The sequence below is a fragment of the Myotis nattereri genome, assembly GCF_964212035.1.
Source record: "Myotis nattereri genome assembly, chromosome: 3".
Classification (NCBI taxonomy): Eukaryota; Metazoa; Chordata; class Mammalia; order Chiroptera; family Vespertilionidae; genus Myotis; species Myotis nattereri.
Genome location: NC_138077.1, coordinates 47,899,911 through 47,922,030, shown reverse-complemented (window position 1 = coordinate 47,922,030; position 22,120 = coordinate 47,899,911). Strand labels below are relative to the sequence as shown.

Here is a 22,120-nt window from a genome sequence, read left to right as displayed (position 1 = left end):
GAGGTCTATGGACTCTATGTTTACTCACCTTTAGTGTCCAACACCAGGATTATTACTATAAAAGAGATTAAAGATTATGACACAGTTGATGAATAATACATGGAGGGGAGATCAAGTGTTAAGCTAGTAGACATTATGGTTGAAATATCGACAGAACCGCTTCTCAAACCATGAAAGAAAAGCCCTACAACAAATTTTTAAATGGTTTTTGGACATCCTGATGTGAAATGACGAGGAAAGAAAGCACATCAATCTAGTGGGGGGGGTGCAGAATCAGAAATAGGTCCGGCTACACAAAAGCCTCTGTAACTTAGGGATGTCATCTAACCTCCACATTCTTTAGCTTTCCTCACTAGTAAAATGGAAGTTATCCAACATGTCCCACCTGGCTCACACAGAAGTGAGGTCAAAATGAGAACACATGTGAAACTATGTTGGAACGCAATGTTATGAGTGTAGATTATTACATAAACTCTGTTCACTGGATTAACACCTGCAGTGAGCAGGAGACTATAACACAAAAAGAGACGGCTTCCCCAAGAAACCTGTTTTCCAATTAGGAGGAAAAAACTGTTAAGACAATTCTAAAGCTACTTCTCAACAAGATGATGATATTTGGAAGCATTTCTATAATCCATGCAAACATTAAATTTTTTAACAAACATGCACACCACTTTGGGATTGGCCAGTCTTTGATCAATCGGTTAAAACCAGTCTTATCAGTCCCCTCCCTTTTATTTGAGCTCTATTCATATTATAATCCATTACAAAATAAACTTTGAACATTCTTGTACCTTTTGAATTTTTTTTAAAATATATTTTATTGATTTTTTACAGAGAGGAAGGGAGAGAGATAGAGAGTTAGAAACATCGATGAGAGAGAAACATCGATCAGCTGCCTCCTGCACATCTCCTACTGGGGATATGCCCGCAACCCAGGTACATGCCCTTGACCGGAATCGAACCTGGGACCTCTCAGTCTGCAGGCCGACGCTCTATCCACTGAGCCAAACCGGTTTCGGTGTACCTTTTGAATTTTTAAAAATATTTCTATATTTTCTTAGAAAAGCTATATATGAAAAGGTGTGTGGGTTTTTTTTCAACGTTTTAAATCAGAATATTTTTGGACTAGTTCCGGGCTCTGATACTTTTAGAGGTTGCCTTTTGGGAAAAACGCTTCTAAGTAATAAATATACATGTATGAATAAATTATAATCCATGTTATAGAACCTACATGTATAAACAGATTTATCCCTTCCTTAGTAAATGAAATTTTAATTTCTTGTTATAGATGCTGTGTTTGTGATTTTATTCATTAAAAAAAATCACACCTTAATGTTTACTTTTTTTGAAATAATAAACCTGGCAACCATCCTCCATTCAGGGGACTGCAGACACATATCCTATGATTATGATCATTCTTGTTGGCATAATGCTTTACACTTTTCAAAAAAAATTTCACACAAAAGGCCTCCCAACAGCATGAGCCAGGCAAGAACACATCGGCTGAAATTGCTAGGAGCCAGCCTCTGGTTCCCAGATCGGGGCTTCTCCTACTCAATGGCACATTTTCTGTGTCTGGTTCACTATTAAATATTCAAGAACAAAATGTCCTTAGAGGACGGGGAGAAATTTTCCATCATGCCAATATGGATCACTCAGCTTTGGATGGGGAGGAATCCCTGGGGGTGTTGAAGATGACGCTGGTACTTGGGGGTCAGGTTTAATGGCCCATCTATTAGCTCTGGGTGTTCTTACCGTCCAGGTGGCTGACTTGGCGGTGCTGGACTGTTGGAAGGACACGTCGAAGCTGTGCGGTCCCGGGTAGTCAGTGTTCGAGGGGATGGCAGGTGATGGCGAGAGGGCGTCAAAGGTGGAGCTGGGCTGCGCGTAGGGCGAGGGTGCCGTCACACTATTTTGCGCGTGGTCTGTGTTGTAGGGGCTGGTGGATGAGGAGCCGTTCTGAATCTGCTGGTCCATGCTGTTCAGGAGCCCCAGGTTCGTGTACTGTGGCTGCAGGACACCCAGAAACCTCAATGTTAGCCATTTAAGCTGCAGATCATTGCTTCAAAAAAGGCATCATTCGGTGCATGCATTCTACAGAGTTCCACCTCAGGTCCCTAATGTTCAAGGTAAAATGTCCAATTGGTGTACACAATCAGAAATAAGAAACGTCTTCGGCATGCGTATGTGTGATTGTGTGGTACTGATCTGAACAGATCAATGGCTCTTAGCATGTGGCTTTGGAGACTGTGGTCTTCCCAAGAGCATTTGAAAGTACAATCTATGGCGACTGAAGATGATTTGACTTTAGGGGTTGGACATACAGTGCAATATACAGATCTTATAACATAGAAATCCACAATTGAAATCTATATGATCCTATTAACCAATGTCACACCGATATATTTAATTTTAAAAAAGTAGAATATGCTTATTCACAATGAGGCCAAAAGTACCCAGTACTGAGTAGCTGCTTAGGAATTCTTTAAAACAAATGAATACGGCCTGTTCTCCCTTTCCTTTCTTTCCTTCTGTATGTTGTTCAGAATGAGAAAGACCACTGGGTAGACATATTCTTGAGGGGATTTAAGCATCAAATTATTGTATATGGGGCATATACATTATATCATTTTATAATTCTAAATTTGTCCCAGGGTATCCAGTGCTCCCCCAAAGGCTAGTTTCACAAAGCCTGGAGGGCATGGGTAGTAGGGTTAGAGAGAGCACCCAGATATTTTAAAAGGTAACATGGCTCTATGTCATCCAAACACAACCTAATTTTTTATCTGTCCTTTCATTTCCTAGCAGTTTATTCTCTATAGAATAGAATATGTGTAAGATAAATACCATATAGTGATGATTAAAATTCTATGTTGGATGTAATTTAGAACTCCTTTCGCTCATGCAGCTCTTCTGCCAGAGATGTTGATGCAAACAGAGCTGAGTACAGAGGAGGGACTCAATAAGATGTTAATGGAAAGAATGAATTTCTTCTAATTTAACCTGCAAGACAACTTTACTGTATGACCAGGGGTCCTCAAACTATAGCCCGCGGGCCACATGCAAATACAAATACTGTATTTGTTCCCGTTTTGTTTTTTTCACTTCAAAATAAGATATGTGCAGTGTGCATAGGAATTTGTTCATAGTTTTATTTTTTTTTTTTTAAACTATAGTCCGGCCCTCCAACGGTCTGAGGGACAGTGAACTGGCCCCCTGTTTAAAAAGTTTGAGGACCCCTGCTGTATGACTGTGAGAGAAGGGGAGTAATTTGCTCAAGCATTGGCTAATAAGCGAAGAATGGGGATTCTGAAACCAAATCTTCTGACTCCATGTCTAGGGCCTTGCCCACAACATCACAACTGTCAGCAATTCAAGTCACTCCTAAACCTGAGTCAAAGTGGACACATTTCCAGAATGGCCTAGTGTACCGTTTTCTCTTTGTGAGACCTTCTGAAACACGGAAATCTCACTGTTACCACCACGTAACTTAAGGGAAGACAAACGGAAGGCAAGAAGAAGAAGGCAGTTCTGTGGTACTGTGGTTCCTATTTTATAAAGTAAAAGAGTTGCCTGGCTCTTCAGTTGATATACAGGGTGGGGCAAAAGGAGGTGTACAGTTGTTCATATGGAAAATTCAGCAATTAATAAATAAGAATGCAAGAATAAACTCTGTTTCGTGTTCTCACAACTTTTGCCCTACCCTGTATAACTCTGAGAGTTCCAGACAAAGTCAGACAAACTCACAAAGAAATAGGTGCTTAAAAAAATTGAGTTAAATTAACGTTGAGTAAAAGTATTTTACTAAGCCTTCTGCATTTCACTTCACGTGGGAGGACAAACGGACTCTGCCATTCCATTCAGTCCAGAGAGCATCTGTCTAAATGTTAACGGTCGCCTGCTCATTCCAGTACATTTATACATTCGCATTCCACTGCCGAATGCCACGTCCCCATTTGCTCTCAAATGACTATTAATCTCTTTACACTTATCCCCATGCTGACAAGAGCAGCTGTTTGTCGCGCCTTCTCTCCCCTCTGCCTTCTACATCGATTCCTCCCCTCTCCTCCACCTTGTTTCCTCAATTGACAAGGGCAGCAAAACTGGAGGTAAGACAACTAGAGGAGAAAAAAAAAAAACCACAACCTGAGACCCATACAAAGCATCCAAACCCCTGGCTAAAGGAAAGCTGTTAGGTTTCCAAGGCCTTGGCAAGAGCCGGGGAAGGGGGTTGAAAAGTTATTATTTGTGTTCAAGTGAAGGGTCAGTATACACAGTGCTTCTGATGGCCTGTGGGAATCAGATCATGCTCCCAGAGGCACGCGCTTCCCTACAGCAGTACAATTAGGGAGGCAGCCGTCCCTGACAAAAAGGACAAAAACTTGGAGGAGCGCTTTCTCACAGGCAGTAAAGTGCTTGTTGGGCCACCCCTTTCCTCTTCCTTCCAGCTACACAGAATGGAACTTCAGCTAATTGTGGGCTTGGATGAGAACAAAGAAGCATGGCCCTTTGAATTTTTTTTTTCAATATGTGTAAAGAGTAAAGTATTGGGACCCAGCTTTAAAAGCCAATGAGCAAACACTCAGTGCTTCTCTTAAGAAAAATGAAAACTCCATTTACCCCGGAGGCACAAAGGAGACCCCTGGACTGAACACGTTGGGTGGCGCAAAAACAGCAGAAACTGTCTTCTAAAAGGGATTAATAATATGATTTTGAGTGCCATCATTTTTAATTCCACACAGTTCCAGGTGAAATATTTTGCATAACCACAACAGGATAAGCTTCCAAAGCAAATGCCTCCATTTGTAACTTAAAGCTCGATTACTCAGGCTTGGGCAAAACAGCTGCTTACTATCCAAGGTAAAAAATTGAAAAACATATTTCAATTAAATTTTTTCTCAAATTTTTACCTTATTTATTTATTTATTTTAAAATATATTTTTATTGATTTCAGAGAGGAAGGGAGAGAGATAGAAACATCATCGATGAGAGAGAATCATGGATTGGCCGCCTCCTGCATGCCCCCTAGTAGGGATCGAGCATGTCACCCAGGCATATGCCCTTGACCGGAATCGAACCCAGGACCCTTCAGTCTGCAGGCTGACACTCTATCCATTGAACCAAACTGGTCAGGGCAGATTTTTCCTTTAAAAAAACATAAGCCAAGTAGTATACTCAACAATCTTAAAAAATAAAAAAAGCATAAAACCCAAACTACTAACTATGAATTATATGACCCCAAACATAAATAACAACAAACCCACCAAAGAAAAAATCGTAATATTAGAAATCTACTTGGATACTTTTCACAGCTTTATTAAAAATCAATGTCATGAACGTACCATAGGAAACAGTACTTTTGAAGATAATTTTAAAAAGCATTTAGTTTTAGCATCAATAAAAGTTTATTAGCTTATATTTTTTATTTGAAGAGAGAGTGGACATATTGACGGCGTGTGATTGGAGGCGACGACAAACCAACACAGCCAAAAAGAACAAGTGTTATATGGGCAGGACCTACAAAATAATTTGCAGAGCTCATTGCAAAATTAAAACACAGGGCCTCTGGTTCATAAATTATGAAGCGTGCCAAAATGGTGACAGCAGAGCATGAAACCAAGCGCAGGGCTCTTGGTGGTGGCACTCTGCCTGCCTGAGGAGCTAGCTCTGTGCCAGGTGAATGTGCACAATGTTTGTCCTTTATTTCCCATCAAAGGGAAGCTGCTGGGGGGAAAGGAGCAGTCCTTGTGCCCCTTCTTTACTGTAAGTAATTCCATAAACACGGAGCTGGGATGCTAATTTAATGCCTATTTACAATGACAAATAAAAGAGGCTCAGAAGTCAGAACAGGACACTTCCATATCAGTCAAAAAAATGCCCTTGGAAGAACTCTATGAGGGTCCCCGATGTCCCATGTATTTCTCGTGTAACAAAAACTGTTAGAATATTTGAAATAAGATAGGAAGTAGATTGTTCATTTCTAACCACTAGGTATCTTGATCTCAGAATAACGTTAATGTACTTTACAGTCAATGAATGAATAAATGAATGACTGGGATGAATGAAAAATGTTTTCTATTTCTCCCATCACATTTGAAAAAGGTAGTAGTCTTATTTCCACAAAATATAAAAGGTGAAAATGACTACAAATTGTCTGATATTGTGGTAAGCCTGATAAAGTAAAACAATCAACTGCCTAGGAAATAATTTTGAAATAGGAGACATACTTCCTTGACCCAGGAAAATTACCAACGTCTGTAGCTGGAATATATTCAGTTCATCACAGACTGGCTAATCTGACCACAGAAAGGATGAAACACATTTTGGTCACAGAGACTTAGCATATTTCACGTACTTACAGAACTGCCTGGGGATATTCTGAAATATGAAGCTGGTATGATAAGTGTAGGTACACCCAAAGACTGAATCTCATCATTAAAACAAAAAATGAGTAAAACTACTATTGCCACATCTAGGAAGAGTATTTTCTTATTTGGTTTTATTCCCCATTCTCCCTCCCCAAGCCATTTTCATTCTCATAGCCATCTAAAGACTGACTTATTTCTTCAATAAAATTCAATCTGGATGCTTAAAATTAAAATAACACTATAAAAGATTAGATTTTTTTCCTGACTGCTCACTGCTTTAAAAGTGCCCTATAAATTCAGTTTCTTCAGTTTCATTTTATGTCTCCCTCCCCCCTGTGGATTACACTGTTTAATAATCTTAAATTCTGAATATAGCACAATCCCAAATTCTCTTCTCAGCAACTCCGAAATACTGTATAAGTATATACTGCTGTAAATAAAACTCAATATTGAATACCTGGATTTCTACTTATTTAAAGTTGATGATGCACTTGATGCACTTACACTCCTATAAAGAGATTTAACATCAGGAAAGGATTCCAATCAAATCATTTGATCAGTACAATGGAAACAGGGACTTAGAAATAATTTGTTTCTGAAAATATCACTCCTCTGATTTATCTGTATAAGAGGAATATTATAAGTTCTCTTTCCCAGATAGTACTGTCTATAATAACTAACTATGGCCACATGGCAATAATAGCCAATAATACATGGTCAGATGTTAAAAAATGGGAATGAGAGCCAAATCAGGGATAGGAGAGGTTACTGTTGGGATATATCATCACACTTTATTTACCTCAGTTGAGATGTTCCCTTGTCACAGGAAATAATTACTTGCCCAAATTTCATTTGGTAGAAATTATATTTAAAAGCATTCACTGACTGTTATATGAGGCTAGGGGTTTGTACATCCTTCAGCACTCCTTACTTTTCTGAATAATCCTAGCTATGAAAAAGACTGGGTGATGGGGTCTAAGTCTCAACTGCCACGGCTGTGCTGTGGACCCCTGGGCCAGGTCCTGGAGCAACCGGAGTCTTAGCGATCAGGAGACTGATTCTGATATCAAGTACAACAGTGAGCCAATTCTAATATGCTTGTAGAAATGCACATGCTCATCTGCAAAGCTATTTCAAAATGCCATGAGATGATTTTAAAGAAGATAACTTTTTTCTTTATACAGATTGGCCCAGCCAAATGTAGACATTTCAAATGTTTCAGGCAGCATATATAGTTTCCTGGGCTGATATAACCTTTCACCTTAGGTTTCATGGAGGAGCTTTTGTGAACATTCTAAAGCCCTTTCTGGGAAAAGAAAACAGTGTTCTCCATGACACCGGCTTTACAAAACATTCATTTGGAGTATCCTCTGGCAGACAGTACTACATTTTCATCCACAAATATGAGCAGGATAGTGACTTTTCAACAAGCACTGCCTTAGGGAGAAATACTTGTCATTTTTTCGTCTCCTACCACCTGCCTCACCTCTGAGAATGATAGTTTGTTTTATGCTAGAATTAAACACAATTGACTTAAAGTGCTCCTTTCAAGGTCAAGAATATATTTGTGTTATAGTGTCAAGTTAAAGTACCTTCTTTCCATCTTAAGAATTTATTTAGCATCACATTTTTCTCAAAACCAGATTTTGTTATATGTAAAATATTTCACTTCTTTTGTAGTTCAAATGATCCTAAAAGAGTGAATGTTGGGGATAAAATACATTTATCCTTGTAATAAACCATATGTAAGAGTAAAGCAATTAACACACATACAAACCTAGAAAGACAGTAGGCAGATTGTTTACCAGAATGTTTTATGTTCTGATACAAAGTGTCAAGATTCCTTTGAGGACCAAGTTTCCATAACCTAGGAGAGAGTTTTCTAAAAGCCCCAACCAACACCAGACAAGGTAGATGAGATAAATAAAAACAAAGTTGGCTGATGAGGTGGCCACAATGTCAACCAACAGAAGACATAGTATTTGAAAAGCCAAGAAGCTGAAATGTATTAAAGTTAAAACTTGATCCAAAGATAGCTAAATTATACTGTGTAGAGCTCAATTAAGGAAAAATAAACTAAAATTCTATGATTTCAATAAGTACTCCCTTCTAGTAATAATGAACAAAATTAAAATCATGAGCATCTCAATTCAGAAATAAACCTACATCATTTTACATACCAGGGAAGCACTGGGCTTAGCAGAAAACAGAAAGGTATAATTTCAATATTCAGAAATTCTTAATCCAAGTAATAGGAAAAAAATACAGTTTTAGTTTCTTTAAAGTAAACCAGGAGATATTAAAGTTGGAACAAAAGTACATTTGAGGACATTTTCAATCTATAAAATCACTGTTTTGATAGATTTATTTAGCAGACATGATAACACTAAGTAGAGAAAGTACAATCATGAAAATTTTCAATGAATTTTAGGCCATTTATATGGAAATGATACCGTGGTGACTTTACAAGTTCATCACTAATGCTATGTTGGTTTCTCAAGTGAGTCTAAAATATTTAAAAAGAATTTTGATAATGTATCTGTCTAGTCCATATCAGAAATTATGACTTAAAACAATGGTGTGATTTAATGTGATGAACATTTTCTCACAGGGGATAGCTTTGCTCCCATGATCTGAAAAGGAAGACATCTCAATTTCAGTAAAATAATCCTGACCATGAAAATTACTTAAAAATCTGAAACATCCATATTCAATCCTCTATAGCAAAATAATAGTAGGTGTTATTACTACTATTATGATGCATACTCTGATTCCTTACTAAGTTCCTTATGGTGTTCAGCGTTTGCATGTATTTACTCAGTTAATCCTCACGAGCAAGGTGGCATTATTATTCCAGGTTGTATACATATTTCATAGATGAGGAAACTGAAGCTCCACTAGCTTAAGTAACTTGCTCAAGGTTGTAAGTGGCAGAACCCAAATGTGAAACCAGTCAGTCTGGTTAGAGAAGCCGCTTTCTTAAGTAAATCGGAGTCACTCAAATGTCTGACTGGAATTTTTATCTAAAAGTTACACTCAAAGCAAGCCTCCCTCTTTTATATCTAAAGAAAATATTTTCTATTTATTAAAGAGAATATAAAGCTTTAACCATTCTTAGAATGTGTGTAATTGCCAAGAGTCAGAGACCGAGCTCCTTGGAGCTGGCCCCTGAAATGCACTGCAGATCTGATCACATCACTCCCAAGCTTGAATAACTTGAGAGAGCTCCGATTCTCTTAAAATAAAGTCCCAGGTCTCTAACATGGCCTATATTTCACTATTGGAAACACCCTTTTGCTCACTAAAGGAAGACCAAAAAGGCATTTCTTCAAATTTTCAGAAGCGAAAAACTCCTTCAGTCCTCAAGCCTTTTGTTTGTGGATGCTCTTTCCCACTCACCTAGAATCCTTAGCTTCACTGTCATCCCTCAGGGAAAGCCTTCTTTAACCGGACAGGTATTCTCCTTTGTTTTACATTGTCGTAACACTCTAATTTTCCATTTGCGTCATGTAATTATAATTATTTGCATTAATAATTTTAATGTTGGATTTCTCTGGTAGACCATACATTTATGAGAATACACTTATCTGGCAGGCTTAGTGCTGAGTCTCATATCTGGAACAGTGTCTGTGACACAGTAGATGCTCAGGAAATATTTATTAAAAAAATACATGCAGCACCTTTCAAAATAAAAACCACTATCAGAAAGTCTCTGCTATTCTCACACAACGAAGTATTGGTTTTTATGCTGAAGTCTGTCTCCAGACTGGGTTCACCTCTTTATAAACTACTGCCAGGTGAACCTTATAGCACATCTCCAGGTAATCTCTGTGACCTTCACTTTGTGTTTTGCTTTGTTTTGGTAGGTGGGAATTGTGCTTTTAGCTTCAGCTTTTATGGGAACTAGTAGCAGACTAGCCAGTCCTGTCACTCACAAGGCAATGAGTAATACTTGATAGCTCACACCTAGCTGGGAAGTTTATTAATGAGCTTCTACTTCCTTAAAACAAAACATACACATTTTTGTGCCAATGCAGTATTTTTTTTTAATTTTTTTATTTTTTTTTTTTGTGTGTGTGTATGTGTGTGTTTACCTAGTGGTCTACATTTTGTTTATAATGCATCTAGGTCAGCAACAAGAATCTGAATCTTTTTGATCCCATAATTATTCATGTCCTTCTGATGATGGTGCTTGTGGCCAAAGCACGTTTGCCTAGGAAAGAAACCTCCCAGGAAAATGCTTATGGTAAGACAGGCCACCATATCAGTCCTTCCTTCTTTACATTCCATAATTTTCTGCCCAGTTAGCCAGAATGCATTTTAGAAGAATGCCATAATTAAGGGCACTTACAAACACATGTTTTGAGGAACTTAGATTGTAGTTTATCAGACTTACAGATCATTTCTTGGAAATGGTTTAAATTCATGACTTCATTCCGCATACTCCAAAGTTCACACTCAGAGGTTGAAAACACTAGCCATTATTTACAAGTGGAAAACTGAAGCATGAAACAAGGAATGTGTGTCTCAGTCTTATTACTCTATACATATTCAAATGAGGAACAGTTTCATGAGTTCCACTTTGCTTCTGCTTGTCAAGTTCTTTGCTGATTGATACATTTTCCATCATAATTGAGGTAATTAAAGTTTTTAGTTTTTTACTATGTTTTGTAATTACACATGGTGACTTATGTAACATTGGACTGTTCCTTTAAGCTGTCACTTTTAACTGCAAAATAAAAACGGAGTCACCAGCCATGCAGAAGACATGCCTTACTTTAAGACACTCATCTATTCATTTCATTCTATTTACCCCATTATGAAAGTAACTATCAATCAATCGTTTAATAATTACAACAGCTCATTAGTGTCTGATTTGAACAGACAAAAAAGAAAAAACTGGGACACCAATCTTAAGAGCAACATGACAAAGATTTCTCAGACATCCTTTAGTAATAACACCATTGAAAATAAAAAAGGGAAAGTGTTTGCAAATCATCAAGCTTATTCAGCCAGTGCAAACCACCCTTGTCTCTGGCGATGATGGAGAGACATACAGGGGACAAAACGAATCAAGGGAACAGTGTGGAAACAAGTAAACACTTTTAAAAAGAGACTGCAAAGTCAGATAAAAATCTGATCTGTTCAGTTTATTTTTTTTTTAAATCAAGCGCACTCTCTGTCCCCATGAGTAATTAATTAAGTGAAAGCAGCACACACTTTACACTGTTTACCTCTGCTAGAGTACAAGCCATTCCTTACTCAGGAAACTGCCCTGTCTTTTAAAAATGTTCTTGCCACTTGAAGCATAATGGAAATAAATACCTACCAGGGCTCATTTCACGCACCACACACACCACGCACCACACACACACACACACACACACACACACACACACACACACACGTAAGAGATGTCAAGGAAAAGCATATGAATCATGGCATACAGGCAGAGACAGGGTTTGTACAATGTGTGCGAATGCATAGCTCTTTGCACAGGTCAGTCACAAAGAGCCATTTCTGAAAGTATAAACATGCTAGGTGTTATCTGAAGACACCCCTTCCAGCATACCACACATCCTCTGCCCTCCAAGGGCCTCCAATCTAGAGATGGGAAGAAGGGATCAGTTCATCATGGCCAGTAATGAGGGAGGAGCAGAGAAGCACAAGAGTTCAGAGGACAGGGGGGGTTATTCTGAACCAGGGGAGGATTGATAAATGTTTAGGAGGGCGAAGTAGCCCCCAGCAGAGCGTTATAAACTGGAAAGGATTTGTCCTGGAGATAAATATTTGGTTGGTGGTGTTGGGCTGCAGAAAGAAGTCAGGAAAAAATATCTTTTCTGAAATCTCACTGTTCTGATGTTCAGCCTTTCAAGCTCATTGGGATCTTCTATTGAAATAATTTCGCAGGCCTAAGGCTTAGAAATGGTTACTCCACCCAGTGTAACCATTTTCCGTGTCCGTCTTGTAGAGTCCTCAGCCTTAGTCCAGTGACAGAGTCTCACATGGTCTATTTAAAAGTAATCAAGCCATTCCCCAAACATCTGATGCTGCCCTTTGAGAGGGTAATGGTTTTCCTTTTAATTCGGGCTCCATCAATAGAGTGACACTAATCCAGACTGATTTGAGTAAACAGGACATATTCCTCATTGTCTCTGTGATCTGAGAAAGAATAAACTTGAGAAAGATCACTGCCTGGATTGGAAATGGCCCCTTTGGGTGTTTTGCGCAAGCTTAAAAGGAAAAAGAAAATGCCTGCACAGAGTTCTTTCCAAGGCAAGCTCACTATGGGGGTGGTAATTCTCATGGGGGTATTATACTAAACTGCACCTATTAGTGGCTTTAGCACCAATAAGAAAGTAGAGCAATTTCTTTTGTAGTGTTTCCAGAAGAGCTGACGCGAGTGTTTCATAAATTTCCGTCTCTGGCAACACACCATAAGTTTGACTCAAAATTCCCTCTTTCAGCTTTCATGAGTGTTTTTTTTTTAATTTTATTTAAGAAACACAGGGGGGATGCAATTCAGATCACACGTTTTGCACAAGATACCACTTTACATTCTATACACATCCACTAACATTCCAAACATGTTAGTCTTGCCAGTTATTCCCTCACCTAGAACCAACATGGGCCTTACCTTGACACCACTGACTGAATTTTAACTTGACAAGTGAATATTTTCCTGTGAAGCCATCTTAGCTTGAACCTACAGGACAGTCCTATCTTAGCTTGTCTTTGGAAAAGAAAGTTAGCATCTATAAAGTTAGTCATTATCAAACATGGAATAAGGAAGTTTCTGACATAGTTTTTTTGTGGGTTTTTTTGTTTGTTTGTTTTTTTGCAAAAGATGGGAAGGAATGCTTTTTGAATAGCATAGGGGTGCTATACTATAAGTCCAAATTTTAAAAAAAAATCTGGGTAAGAATACAATACTATTTCTGAAAAGACTTTACAGACACTTCATTAAACTACTTATTTCTGCAAAGGAGGTTGTATAACAATGTGGTAGTTAGTGGAAATTCATTGTTTCCCCTAATGTCTTCACAGAGTTAAAAGTAGGACAATCACATGCCAATATTGGATACTTTTCTAAATCTGCTTTGTGCAAGTGGAGGATTTGGTGGGTGAGGAAGAGAAAGGAATGAGTTACAAGCTTGGACATCCCTCATTTATCCGAGGGCCCAGTTCTTCCTCATGACTATTTCCTCTGCCTTTAAATCAAGTCACTGAATTTCCTCCCCCATCAACCTATCCTGGCCTACGCCACTATTATCTCTTTAATTGCCTACGTTTTCTTCCTGGGTGGAATGGAAGTAATGAAGGAGATTGTGTAAGGAGAGGATATTAAAATGGATAAACACATGTCTTTGCCCAATATTTCTGTTCAAATCTAAAATGCAAATGTGTATCCTTACATGAAATGAAATTTGTAAAAATTTATGGCAAATATTTTAAAATTTGAAATACCAAGATCTCGATTTTTATTTTTTTATTTCTTGTTTAATTCCAGGGTTTGTTTGTTTCTTAAATGGGACATTAACTTCTGCTTCTGCTCTATCATTTCCCCCATTAGAATTGGGAATTCTCATTCTTGGACAAATGTCATACTTGATATATTGTCTCACATTTAGCTCCAGGGTTACTATTTGCATTCAGAGCAGTGACCAAAGAACAAGGTTTTCTTGTCCTGATTCTAGGATGAATATTTGATAAATAAACTTGATCCTAATTGACATAGAGAATCAGTCTGGATTTTGTTCCCAGGTTAGATTAAATTTGTAAAAATGTAATTACTGAATCCCTATGTGGGTAAGACATCTTACCTGTCGTAGTAGAAGCCTAAAGAATGAGAACAGGAAACCCTCCACTTCACCTGCCCAAGGATCCTTTGGGTTATCTTCTCCCTCCCTGCATCATGCCACTTACCATCCCTGGAGCACACAGACAAAGTTTTGAATCTCAAATTCTGAACACTGTCCATGCTTTCGAAATATGCAGAGGTTCTAGCTTCTAGTGAGATAAAAGCCCGTACCATCTTTTGATGCTGTTTCTACAAAATCTTGACATACGTAATGAATACAGATCAGTGTTTACATCAACATTCTCTTTGCAAGTCAATATATCATTCTCTTTTATCTGGTCCTGTATAGTTCTCCTTGAATTTTTATTCATTTTCTACCCTCTACACAGAATGACCTTTCTCCCTCACTGCCCCCCCCCCCCAGGGCTAAATTCTGATCCTCAAACTATGTGAAATATGATCTCCGTCATGAACAGTTTGAAGCCATTTCACTGTCCTTGAGACCTTTTGGTGTGTCTTACTACATCCTGCTTTATACTGGAGTCATTTGCAAACCACTTATGTACACTCTAGGAATGTGAATTCTCAGAGCCACTGACGGCAATTTAGTAATCTCTGATTTCCTTATGGTGCCTAGCACGGTGACTGTGCTTAATTAGCTCTGTAAAGGCTGGATTGTAAGAAAATGCTTATTTTTTTATGGGGGAAATAATCTAAATAGTTTGTGTCTTGGATTTCAAAATCACTCTATGTGGTTTCCAGCCAAACTTATATTACTTTATCATTTTGGAGTTAGGGATTGGGAAAAATAATGAAAAGTGATGTCTTTGTTTATAGGATGACCATATACTTTTGAAAGTGCAAGTGGTGCTATTAATAATTATATTTGAATAGAACGTAATTACATAAGGACAAACCAAGGCTAACCGTTCCCAACTTATCCATGGCAGGGCCCGCAATTATTAAAGAGAGTTATGGGTAGAGAACACACATGTCACATGAGACTTTAGCAACAATCCATTTCTATCCTTCCAAAGGTCCAAAAGAAGTGATGGATGTTCTTGCAAAACAGGCAGCCGATGTGCAATGCAGGGAAATGGTTTATACTTCTAGGCAGTCTTAAGCAAAGCCATTTATCCTCCCCAAGTGCGCCAGGGTACAGATCCCATTACACCACTCCTCTATTCAAAATCCTTCCATGGCTTATCATTGTCACTAGATTAAATGTGTAATGGCCCTCCATGAGCCATTCTATCTTACATTTCTAACTTCATTTCCTAATTTTTTCATACTTTCAATTTTGTCTGAACCATTTGAGATTTCTGAGTGCACCAGCGTTCACTCCACCTCTGTTCCTCTGCTGATGCTTGTTTATTCACCTGAAATCCTTGTACCCTCCTATATTTCTAGGACTTAGAAAGCTCTACCTGTCCTCCCAAGTAAAGCTGCATCCTGCATATATATGTTGACTTTCTTGATCCTTTTCCTCTGAGGTATTCTCTTTCTCTTGCCTTTAAATTATTTTGTTCAGACTTCTCATATGACACTGAAGATATGTCCTCTGTTATGTATGAACATATATATTACCTCTAAACTGTTAACTTCTTGGTATAGGATCTGTTTCTTACTCATTTTTATAGCCATGTGCCATCTCACATGTAACTAAACATTTATTTAAAAAGGGTAAGTTGCTCTTTCTTCTAAGTTTCTCCTCCATAATACTGTTTATGAATATTACAACTTAATTAAAAGGCATAAATGAAAATTATAAAATGTTTACAAAAGTAGCACATGAATAAACCAATGCTTACTATTTTCTTGTGCCTCCAAAATGTGTTCTTAAGAGAAGGTAAGGAATGTAATTTATATCTTAACTTTTGGGTCAACTGTTTTATCCTGATACACCAATCCATTCTTTTCCAGAACCAAAATTTACTACCTTACCAGATATCCTTTACTGGCAACTCAGTCCACTAAATTGGCATTGGACAATAGCGATATATCAGCCTTCTGAATTTTTTCTCATCATACATTTGAAAGAAAATTATGAGTCCCTTATGCTTGATACATTTTTATCTTCAAAATAGTAAGGCTTTTATGGAAATCGCCACGTTATTTTTCACTGAGATGTCTTTATGGCATCTGTGTTTGTTCTTCTTTATTTATTGACATACAACAATTAGAAGTTAAAAATGTATGCAACAAGGGAAAAAGTTTAACTCCATAATATTATGAAGGAAGGGCTTTTTACTTAACCCCCTCTATCCCATCAGCTCAGTTCCCACCCAAAGGGATCATACTAGCTCAAAGAAAGCTTGAGCATATTTGCAGTAATATATTTCTCAACAGTTTGACCCATACACTTCCTTGATAAACATAAATACCATCACCTTAGATGTGTATGCTTTTAATAGCAAAATATAGGATCTAAATTTTGAATAATCTCATTGCCTAAGAAAATTTTTAGCAACCTTGCATTCAAAAATGTATGTGATATGATGGAAAAACCAACCAATATATTTTTGGTTGCTCTAGTTAACCCAGGCATTCATTCATGCTTCCTACTGTACTCTCCACACCCCTGTTGAGGATCACTGCTCTTCTAAAAAACAAAACAAACCAAACATGCTTTTTCCTTATCTAGGTAAAGGATAAGTGATTTATTACTACCACTCATTTTTCCAGTAGTAGTGAAGGGAGGCATGAGCTATGATCTGTGATCTAAGATCTCTTTCTCCCAGTCCCCTCTGGGCTTGAGGGCAACCAATTGTAAAACAAGAAGTGCAATCTAAGACCGCAGCATGGAGTGAGGAACAGCCCAACTGACACCTGAATTAAATCTGCAGCCTCTGTTTTTGACCGACTGTGCTTGTACCTCAGGTGTTAAACATCTCGGGAGCACAACATGGAAAAATTTAAGATAATACATTTGTTAACTATTAAGAGAAAAACCACCCGCAAATGTAAAATATGATTCAGCCCTTGGAAACAGTATTGGGACAGGAGAGACTATCTCCCTTGAGCATGAAAGCCCAGAGGACAATTATGGCAAAAACCTGGAATCTGAGAGCTTATTCTCCTGCCTCAGCATTTTCTTTTTGCTCTCAACTAGATTTGCACATCAGTTTTTTATGAAAACATTTTTGGAGCATCTACTTTCACAACAGTCATTTTTAGATCTCTCTTTCCTTGGTATTATAGATAAAAGGTTAGGTAAATGGGCCATATTGCTATGCCTACAGCTCAAATACAGAAAGAAAAATTATTAACCTTAACTTGTAAAGAGAGGTATTTCAATATATGGGCCTTGAAGTCCAGTTTAATTATAGAATACAATTACCCATTTACCCAAGTACCACTCCCTCATCATCTAGGACCCAAGATGGGGATTTTTAAAAATAAAAGTTCCCTTCTAATGAGGAGTTTGAGTCTCTCTCTCTCTCTCTCTCTCCCCCCTCAGTTTTTGGCAAGCAAGTTGAGCTAAAACTTAATCTATTAAGCATTTCCTTTCTTCTGAGCTTCTCTCCAAGTCTGATACCAGTCCCAGAGGCTGTGTCATTCCAAGCCTGGCACAATGGCATGGTGATTGCTTGAGGCCTCTCCATTGTAACCCAAGGGTGGAACCTTAAGCCCTGCCTGTTACATCCTGCCCATGTTCTCTTCCCGTCCAGACCCTTCCCTGTTCATTAACAGCTTCCCAAAATCCAGCTCTGCTTGGGGAGAAGGAACTGGAAATTTGTGGAAAATGGTGTACAGAAGAATAATGTTCTTATATTATTTTTGAGTTATCAACACATAGACGTTACTTGCAAATAACATTTAAAAATATTTGAAGTCTGAGAATGGGTTATAGTTTTAAAACAATTTTGACTCTCATGGTTAGTCACATTCCTTTTTATTATTTTTTTCTCTGACATTCTGTTATTATTTCAGTAAGGTAACAACATCATTTGTCTTTCCTATCACAGGTGGCTCCATTACTCAAGGTTTATTATTTTCTTAAGTATACCAACCTGCTTCCAGACATCCATCACATGTCCATGTCCTCTACAATTAATGCATGCCTTTTCCTTCTTAATTTGCCCAATTTTTAGTAATTCTTCTGTGATAATAGTAGATGGTGGTTGTTTGCCGTATTGACAATTACTAAGAAACATTACTTTAAGGTGAGTCCCAAAACATTATAACTTTGTATTAAGTTTCAGGTTTCTCAGGGCCATGAGCTCCCAGGCATTTCATACACTAAAATGTAAAACTGCATTTTTACAGAGGACTAAACATAACCTTACACAGAAAAGAATGGAATGGAAATTGAGCCACAAAGATAATACATAGTACACAGACTGCAGAAGGGTATGCCTAAATAATGAGTAGTACAGAGATTGGCAGAAGGATATGACATCCATAGTGGCAATATACAAAAAGGTGCAGGAAAGAGAGAAATTCAGCCATATTTTCCATAGATGTTTTCTATGTACACTAGTAGCATTCCAACAGAAAACAAATGACAGCTACCTTTTGAGCAGCTGACGACACATTTACCTCAAGTTTTTAAAAACTCAAACCCATGTAAATGTATTTTCTTCCATCATAAGGATGTAATACTCTCACATACAACATGACTCTTTGCCTCCATAAAAGGCAGTAATTCCTTCAGATAGCATCTAATCACAGCATTTACACAGTTTTATCCTTTCAGGAGAAATAATAATTTCTTTCACATCAACTTTATACTTTTTTTATAGCTATCTTTAAGCCAAATTTGCTTCTACACCATTATACTCAGACACACATAGTCAAATTCCAGCCTGCTTTTACACACTGGTCATGAAATAGCTCGTGAACAAGCACAAAGTCAGATATGATATGACCGACAGATTTGTTTTTTAATGGTTAAAGCTGAACCACAATGGATCAAATAGAAACAAGATAATCTTAAAAGGTACTTCTATTTTTTTTTAATTGTTTGGTAACATTTCCAGCTAACTTCCAATATTAAAGTAAAACAAGAAACTCAAGTTTCTCCACTGAAGACAAGCAAGCCCGCTGAATGTTTTAAAGGAAAATAGGCACTTCCTTTTCCTTCATTAGATAACTTGATATTTCCCCTGTTATATTTACACAGTTCAGGTGTCTAGACAATAGCAGGGTCAATATGACAGCACCGGCTCTGCTTTGCTGTCCTTTGCTAGATTCTCCCCTTTCCTGTTGCCGTCTACACCAGAAAACTATGCATTTTGTTTTCAATTTTAAGGAGCTCAATTTGAGTACCCCAGTCTACTTTTCCAAGCATTCGCCTGCAAGCATTTTCATCCGAAACACTGAACTCGCTCTCTCCACACTGCACACCCCCTACCAATGTGATTAGTGTCAACACAGCTGCTCTATTCTGAGGAATGTAAACTAATATTGTTGTTAGACCTCCCTCAACCTTAGAAAACTTCCTCAAAGCCTTACAGCCTCTTCAGGAGTTTTTTTCTTATACCTTCGCCCAGTGATTTAAATCCCTGAGACAAACGTTGACGAGAGATCAGAGAGGCAGATCATTAATTCATTAAATAAAATCCTATACACTATAATACACATTTATTTGTCTGCACATGTACATATTTAATAACACATCACTCCAAAATAACTTTGTCATTACACAGTGAAAGTCTAAGTCCATCACCAGACAATAGCGTAATGATTGAAGTCTCCTCAGGGTTTAGGTGGGTCTCTGGATTGATAACATTCAAAACAAAGATGGCTTTAAAAATCTCACCTGTTTACTTTGAAAAAAAAAGTTTCATTTGCTTTTAGGATGAAGTCTGGAGATAAAACTGAGAACTTAACTGAGTTGAGACACAATCATCTAATACGTCTTATTGATATGTGAACACCCAACAGAGGAGTCATTTCAATGTATCTAGCAGAATGTGACCTGTTCCCGTAGTCTGTTCCTATAAAGAGTGATTTTACAAACTCCTGAATATTAGGTTTTTCAACTATAACACCACCCAGAAATTATTCTTTCCCCCTTTCTCCTACTTTTTCATATTCTACTTAAAGAATAAAAATCTTACAGTCACCACAGAAAACATTAACCAAGAAAAGGAGATTCCTATATACAATTTATAAAAACATTCTATTCGGTAAATGAGAACCACAAATATATAAGCTTGTATTTAAAAAATAAAAATGAAAAAGCATCTCTAGATGAAGAACTGAAATCTAAAATCCTTACCTCACTAAATTGAGTCTGGGCATTGTTTTCCAGGTACAACATGTTAGCTGTAAGATTGATCAATGCCGCTGTCCTCTCTTCTGGCTCCAGGATTTTGCCAACCCCCCCACCCCCTCTAGGACCCTTACAATAGGAATCTACTAAGAAGATAACAGAACTCAAGTCCCTCTCTCTCCTTGTCTCTCTGTACATAATTTTAGGTTCTCTAATATATACTCAACTATAGGCATGAGGAGGCGGGACTCTTCTCTTTACCTGTCCAATCCATCAACTTCCACCTGGACTCCTCCACTCCAATGGAGTGAGGCCTCTCCCATCTCATTAAGTAGTTAGAATTCCTTATCACCAATCTTTAAAGAAAAAGAAAGAAAGAGGAAAAAAAACACACACACAACAGGAGAGACAGACAGGTAAAACTTTCCCCTGTCTCTTTCACCAGAAAGTGCACCCTCTCCTTAAAACAAAACCAAATCTCCCCAAACAAACCACAAAGCGTCCCACCACCAGGGCTTACAGAAGCATTTCAGAAAGTTATTTTACACTTTGCAACTGAAAAGTCAAACTTCAGGGAAAGCTTTTCGAAGGGGTTTTTGTTTTGTTTTGTTTTGTTTCCTGTTTCTTTTTCGTTGTTGTTGTTGTTTTAGACATAGATGTGGAGTTTCAAAAATGATTACACAAAGTTAGCAATGAGTGAAAAATTCTCAAAGCCATAGTCATATTTCCTCAGCACAAAGATTAAAATCCACTGCCTGATAGCTAAAAATTTGTAAACTCTTTCTCCCCAGAGAGATGCCAGTGGTTTCATACAAAACTATGCCAACACAAGCCACTTGATTTTTCAGACCATGGTTCCGTTAACTTGTAAAAACAAACAAACATCCATATTATATGCAGGAAATAGAAATCCTGGGAAACGTGCCCATTTTTTTGAAAGTCCTTAAAAAAAACAAAACACCTGCTTCTTTCTATCATTCTTTCTGAAGACATGAATCAATACAATAGCTTATGTATTTGAATATTTATTCTCTCTATTATATTTAGTTTTTATTAATGTTCAAAGAGAATACCTTTTTTATAAACAGGAAATAAATTACTAGTAGAAAGACTATTATAGTGTGAGGGACAAATTAGCTTTTGCCTTAAAACATATTTCTATAAATACATAAGAACATTCATGTAGAATCTGGCTTTGGTTAACCATGGTTTAGTGGGGATGAAATGCACCCTGATGGTTATAGTGTGAATCACTAAAATACTCTCAGTACTGCTGAGTATTCTACATAATTCAGTTAGATTTATATCTAATCATCATTCTCCACCCCAACTGGGGAAGCCAAGTTCCCGTGTCCTGCTGAAAAGTTAAATCTGGCCAATGTATCTTTAAGTGAATATTTAGATTTCTTCTAAAAATTGCAATATAAGAAGATTAGAAAAAAATCATAATTGATTGGTATATAAACTTTAGGAATAAAATTTTCCAATATATTTATGAACTTGGATTTGCCTTCTCTCTACTTTTCCTTTCAATATAAAGGATGCATATAAAGAATTATATGATCTTTGGGGTGATAGTTATTTTAAAGTCTCTGAATTCCTAGTAAGAATGTTCCTTTTTTTTCCAAAAAGAATTCAGTAATATCATTTGATCTCAAGTATTCAAGACTAGGACAACATTCTGTAACACTACAAGTTTATATTGGAGATAATGTTTGTTTTCTCACT

General features: G+C 37.5%; 1 protein-coding gene across 9 annotated transcripts in view; it reads right to left on the bottom strand.

The window, feature by feature from the left end:
• The window catches only part of TP63 (tumor protein p63), a gene marked incomplete at both ends in the record, with an annotated part of 224,360 nt that overhangs the window by 73,173 nt on the left and 129,067 nt on the right, over positions 1 to 22,120 (bottom strand). For 4 of the 9 annotated variants that reach the window (XM_081088136.1, XM_081088137.1, XM_081088141.1 and 1 more), the window contains one exon: positions 1,759 to 2,013. In XM_081088136.1, coding sequence (XP_080944262.1) covers positions 1,759 to 2,013 — 255 coding nt within the window. Of the gene's footprint in view, positions 1 to 1,758; positions 2,014 to 20,398; positions 20,591 to 22,120 lie in introns of those variants that run through there. The other 5 variants (XM_081088139.1, XM_081088143.1, XM_081088144.1 and 2 more) reach the window with 3 other exon arrangements.